General features: G+C 45.4%; 1 protein-coding gene across 9 annotated transcripts in view; it reads left to right on the forward strand.

Annotated features, from left to right (window-relative positions):
• The window catches only part of Pli (E3 ubiquitin-protein ligase pellino), a 123,347-nt gene extending 117,632 nt beyond the window's left edge, over positions 1-5,715 (forward strand). For all 9 annotated transcript variants that reach the window (XM_075698783.1, XM_075698781.1, XM_075698779.1 and 6 more), the window contains 2 exons: positions 1,687-1,802; positions 3,328-5,715. In XM_075698783.1, the coding sequence (XP_075554898.1) occupies positions 1,687-1,802; positions 3,328-3,454 (243 nt within the window). In that variant the 3' untranslated portion in view covers positions 3,455-5,715. The remainder of the gene's footprint in view (positions 1-1,686; positions 1,803-3,327) is intronic.
• Positions 5,716-6,000: the final 285 nt, after the last annotated feature.

Genomic DNA, 6,000 nt, shown 5'->3' on the forward strand with positions numbered 1-6,000 from the left:
AGCTCTGTATACTACCCCCAGTTTACATTCGGTAGCTGAAGGGCATAAGAAGGGCAATGTTTGATTTCCTGTTTTTATCTGTAATATGAGGCGCATAGTAGGTTTTCCCGGTGTGCTCTGAGAACTAATAGTAGCACTGACTTCATATTGTGTGCAAACGGCAGACACATTATGTATAATGTGTGTGGAAAGTTTGACATGTACAAATACATACAGCTTTCACAAGTGTCGTGTGCATCTTTTCCCGTGTTCATGAGAGTATGATGATGATGAGAGTATGAAATGTGACATCATGTTTAAATTTTCATGATGTGGGTTCATGTCACGAGTCTTATCCGGGAAGGTGTTTAAGTGGGGTTTAATTAGAATTGCCCATTACATCTGCATGAAACGACTTCACTGGAAGTTGGACTTCAATTATTCAGGGTCTCATTAGTCTAAGTTTTATTGATGAGCGCTTATCGCAGGGATGCAAGCCGCGTGTCATTAGCGTTGATACGAAACAAGTCATACAAGCTTATTTTGATAATTTCATAACAAGGAAACAACATTGAATAATACCTACCTACAAATTAGGTCAAATAAATTTGCATTTATAGAAATGTGAAGTTGTCGGTCTTCTCTTTCTTGCCCGTGTTCCTTTCACGCTGTTTTTACCAATAAGTGTGCCAATTAGCTCAATGGTGTAATTTTATTCAACTTGCTTTGTGGTTCTCTCTCTGCATGCATATTTATGCTGCTTCCTGTAATGAATAATTCTAACAGCGTGTCATACAGCTATGCCTATTGTACTTATGCGGGGCAGTAAGTACAAACTTCTGTTAATGTAAAAGAGGCGTGAAATAAGCATGAATATTTACTATGCAACTTCGACTCCATTTTCGAAGCACAGTGCGTATTAAGGGTGTGTGTCATTGGTTATGCGCCGGAGCCACGTTATAAATGCCTCTGCATGTTGTGAAACCTAATGCTCTCATTTGCGAAGCACGCTTTTCCCGTGCGTTAGTGAAAAGCGAAGCGACGCACATAGCCAATGCACGGGCCCCGTTTTATGCTTCTTGCAGCGACGCTCAAAAGCTGTTGACTCTAGTGTCCGCCACTCAGAAAACATTCCTCCGTTGGAAGAGGTAGGGAGCTGTGAAATTGGGCTGGTTCCAGTAACATTGGTTCTCTCTTCAGGGTATGGTTTCCCACAGAAAGGTTTCCCACAAAAGCGTGGATTTGCCTCACATCTCTGCTTGTGGCTTCACTGTTCTTGTGAGATTATTTTGCTTTATCATTATAAATATAAATGTACAAGTATAGTTTTCTAAACACTGCAAGGTAAAAATATCACCGAATCGAATAGTGAACCTTTGTATAATTCAATTTGCAAATCGTATATCTACCACTGTTAGATTTTTTTAATGTTCAATATATTCGGTGTGGAGACTTGCACAGGGCCACATGTTAGGTGTGTTGCCCACCTCCTCGTGTTTGACGTCACCCAATCGAGTACTTCACCTAGTTTTTGGCACAAAAGCAACGCGTCGCAGACCAGCTGCTCCTGCTGACGCGGTAGCAGACTTGGCCACTACTTGGTCAATGTCGGCCCGATGCAGAGATCGCAATAGGCTACCGGAGGCAGGAGCATTGCTGTTTGACAGAAGCTGACCCCACGCATTGCCCATTGCGTTGCTTTTGCAGAAGGGTCCCGTGGTCAAGCTGTGTGTGGGCATCGAGCCTGCCTTCTACGTGGACAACGACCCACCGAACCACGCTTTCAATCCGTGTGGCCACATGGCTTCCGAAAAGACTGTCAAGTGAGCACCCTCTTCCTCACTTGTCCCATTTCCCCGTCCCTTGCTGATTTCTTGTGGTAGAGGCCGTAGGAGTGGGCCCCCTTTATGGTGAACTCTGATGAACCAAAATTTGTTGCAAGATGGAGAACTTTGGTTAATTTAGATGTACGCTGGTGAAGTTGGTGTTGTGATAAGGCAGATTTCTGTCTTCCTTAAGGTTTTCCTAAAGGATTAGTAGTGACGTAATTTTGTCTCACTTTATTGCTTTTAATTAAGGTCCAGGCCTTCTAAACCCTAGTAAAGGTGTTGTCAAGTGACATAGTACCCTAAAGAAAAAGCATTGAGGGCTATAGCAAATTAGTAGACAGCTATATGAAGTAAGGATAGTAGTTTTATAAGCCGTATCAACTTGGAAGCATTCGCTTACTAACTACATTATGGTTACACTGTAGTGTTAGAGCCACCACGAGCCAGGTGTGGCACTGATCATGGCAGCAAGAAACGGTGCAATAGGGCAACCAGCAGCGAGGATTGCCAGTGGCCAAAGAGCCAGCTTGAGCGTGCTGTGTGTGTAAATTAAATGCCTACTCGTTCCTTTTCAGCTTGGTATCTTCATATCATTTACTAACCGAATTAACGAGCATGGTGTCGGCACGCACAAACAAACATGAACACATCACACTTGATGAGCGTGGACACTCGCTGTCAAAACGCCGGTGCGAGCAAGAGCGGCGAGAACACAGTGCGCACAAAGATACGAGCCGTCTGCAGATGCTTTTCAAGATACAGCTCGTGCGACCATGCAAAGTACTCGCTGACGGAATTGAAACACCCCTCCTCTCGCACTGCCTCCCCACTCTCGTCCCTTCTGCGCACGAGATTGAGCCGCGATCGTCAGTTCCCTTTGCGCCAAGTCGCTACATATGCAGTTGCTGCCGGAGCACAATGCTGCCACCCCTCCCTCCCTCCCTCCCTCCCTCCCTCTCTGCCATCTTTCCCTGGTTTTTCACGTGGCAGAAGGCTGCGTGTTTGCTCTTCGCCGTCCTCCCTTGCACATTCCAGATTGAGCTGCGATCGTCGGCTCTAATAGCATACTTTCACTTGCACATACAGCATAAGGGCGCGCAGCAACGGTGTTAATGCACTTAGACGGCTATCAAGTTTGCAGTGTAATACAATATTAGTCAAGTTTGCAATCGAATACCAACTGGCCCATACCCGAACCCTGCAGGACGAAACCTTGCAAGAAATTTTTTCTGATGAAATCTCTTTTTCGTGCATTCAGCCAATGTTCCCTGAAACACATGCCTATGGTTGTTCTTTATCGTACCTCATCTGTTTAAGAGATGCGCCACTGGTGTAGCAGAACGCGTGCCTTGCAGCAATTTGTAAAGTTCAAAAGGTTGCTGCCAAATGTTCAATATCTGCTATCATAGCATTTTGCCATATGCTCCCAGTTAAGTAAAAAAAGAAAAATAATAATCGGTCAGACTTTTGCACAGCTTTTTTGTCTTAGTCACCGGTCCCGCCCCTTCCTCTTGTCCAGGTACTGGGCCTCGGTGTCCATCCCGCACGGCACCAACGGCCTTCAGGCGGCCTGCCCCTTCTGTGCCACCCAGCTGGAAGGTTACCCGGGATACGTGCGCCTCATCTTCCAGGACCACATCGACTGATTGTTGCTGTTTACCCCCTCCCATTCTTCTTGCTCTCGTGGCGCCTCGACAGCTGACGGCATTCGCGAGTGTTCGGAAGAAGAAGAAAGAAGCCAAAGGCGCAATCACCCTCTCTCAGCTTCAACCTTCTGCGGTCGCCCCGGGAGCAGCAAGAGCTGAATGTCGATGGGATGCCTTTGGTCTGTGTCCCCCCCATACTACAATCCACCTGTCTCTCGAGGCAGGATGTCGTGAGCAGCAGCGTGCTGCGCTGTTGTTGTTCGTCGCATCGTTGGATGAGGTCTGCTGAAGTCATCGAGACTGCGGACAACGTCGTCAGTGGCTGCAGTCTGCAAGAACTGGGAGGATGGTGCGCCGTCTTTCTCCGCTTTAAATGAGGACACTGGAAGTTGCCAACGAGTGTGACGGAGCTTTGTTGTAATGAAATCTGCTTCCATGCCATGCCAACTGAATCTAATCGTGCACCTGGCTGCAAGTGCGACATTCTCCAGTACATGCACTGGTAGACACCTGGGGTGCACAATAGGTGGAGCTGTGCGTGGTTTGGCGACCTGTGAATAGTTAAACAAAACTGATGACGAAACATTTTGTTGCAAAATCCTAACGGGAGGCTTCGTAACTTAGCAGAAGTACCCTGCGAAATTTAATTTTATAGGAAGTTGCGATGGGACGTCTGATGCAGTTTCATCGTAAAACTACATTACTTGAACGAAAAAAAAAAAAAAAATAACGTCATGGTGGATAGTCTTGTCTGGGCTTCTAGTTGCCCCGAGAAGACAAAATCCACCAGCTTGTGCATTGCTCACCGCAGGTGTTAAATCACAGGCTCTGGGCTGTTGTTTTGCACCAAGTGCAATATCGCACGTGTAGAGAAGATTCGCTGTCCTGCTTTGCCATGCCATATTGACTGAATCGGTGGTGCATGGTACCTGGTAGGGGTGTGCGAATATTCGAAACTTTTGAATGACGAATCGAATAGTAATTAGATTCAGTCTTCGAATCGAATACTCGCTATGTTTGTAAATGTCATTTTATTTCGAAGACTTTTCGAATATTTCAAAACGTCAACTGTGCCCAAGTAAACATAAAATTGGAGCGAAAGTACAGTAAATTTTCACGCCTGTGGGCATAGTATAGACATAAAACGTGAGAATATGCTTAGCGGAGCAAGCTACGTCACTTCGGTAACCATACTTTACAGGCTGTACAGCAATCATTCACACTTTCTGGGGAGCCCTGTGGATGCGAAGAAAGTGCTTGTTTGCTCCTAATGCTCCATTTGTGCTTTTAGTAAACATTTCATAATGTACCATGTGATCGCAGGAACTTGCTTATGTTAAGAATGCTGGGATATGAACATTGTTTTATGTTAATTCTTACTGCTGTTCATTATTCGAAAACTATTCGGAAATTATTCGTTATGCGGTTCACTTCTGGTATCGTTTGATTCAATCTCAAAAATCTCTATTCGCACACCCCTAGAACCAGGATTGTGGGTGAAATTAAGGCCAGCTGTGACCGGTAAATTATACCTTGTCATTTGGTGTTGCGTGTTTTGTGTGGGGAGGGTGTAGGTGCTTTTGACATTATGCCGGGAAGTAACTGCCTTGCGTTGCATCGTTTTTTGTTGCATTATACCGAGCAGCAATTTGGAAAGTGTGTTTGCCGGATACGTTAGGAGGAAGGCATTCACGATGACCGCATCTCTCTGTGTGTTAAAATTGTGACGGTTTGCTCGAAGGCGGCAAGGAATTAAGCAGCAAACGGAGAGGGTTGTTATGTCAAAGGGGTGGCAGATGGAAGCGATTTTAATGGGAAGTCTGCTAGAAGTTGTCTATGGTGGAATCGCTTAACTGTTTGTGAAACTTGAATGCCAGGTCGTGATGAATTTCATGGTGCAGAGAAGTGCGGTGTGCACATCTCGCTTATTGCAATGACTCTGTGCCATTTAAGAAACTGCCGACTGTTATGGACCACTCCTCAATAACCTGTTCTACAGTTTTGACTATCCTCTGCTAGGAGGCGAGGGGCGATATATTTCAGGACCAAGTAGACGTATAATAGCGCTATACGCTACTGCAAAGGAAATGTAACGCTGCAGTGCACCTAGCAGTGAGTGTACTTGAAGTTTAGGCGCATGAAAATGGATTTGATTGAACACATACTTTGCGGCGTGCATCACGGGCTGCTTTTGAAACACAGAATCTCTTGTTGTGCCAAGTGTAGGATTACTTCAGAATTGAAAGAATTGTTTCATTGTAGTTCTTTGTGTTAAAGGGACCCTGAAACGCTTTTGACGATTTTCTACAAACGTATTGAGTCGTTAGAGTAGGTCCTTCTGATCATTAATTGACACATCTAAGTGCTCCGCGTAAAGCGTGTAATTTATTATAAGGTTTTAAATATGCACATCGCTGCCGATCGCAGCGCACTGCTCGGCGGAATTTTAAGCCGCCCCTACCCATATGACCGAAATCTCCCATACGACGTCATTGGGGCGAGCTATCCGATTGGCTGACAAGGGCGCGTGATCGATAATTTTTCCA

The sequence above is a fragment of the Dermacentor variabilis genome, chromosome 7, assembly GCF_050947875.1.
Source record: "Dermacentor variabilis isolate Ectoservices chromosome 7, ASM5094787v1, whole genome shotgun sequence".
Lineage (NCBI taxonomy): Eukaryota > Metazoa > Arthropoda > Arachnida > Ixodida > Ixodidae > Dermacentor > Dermacentor variabilis.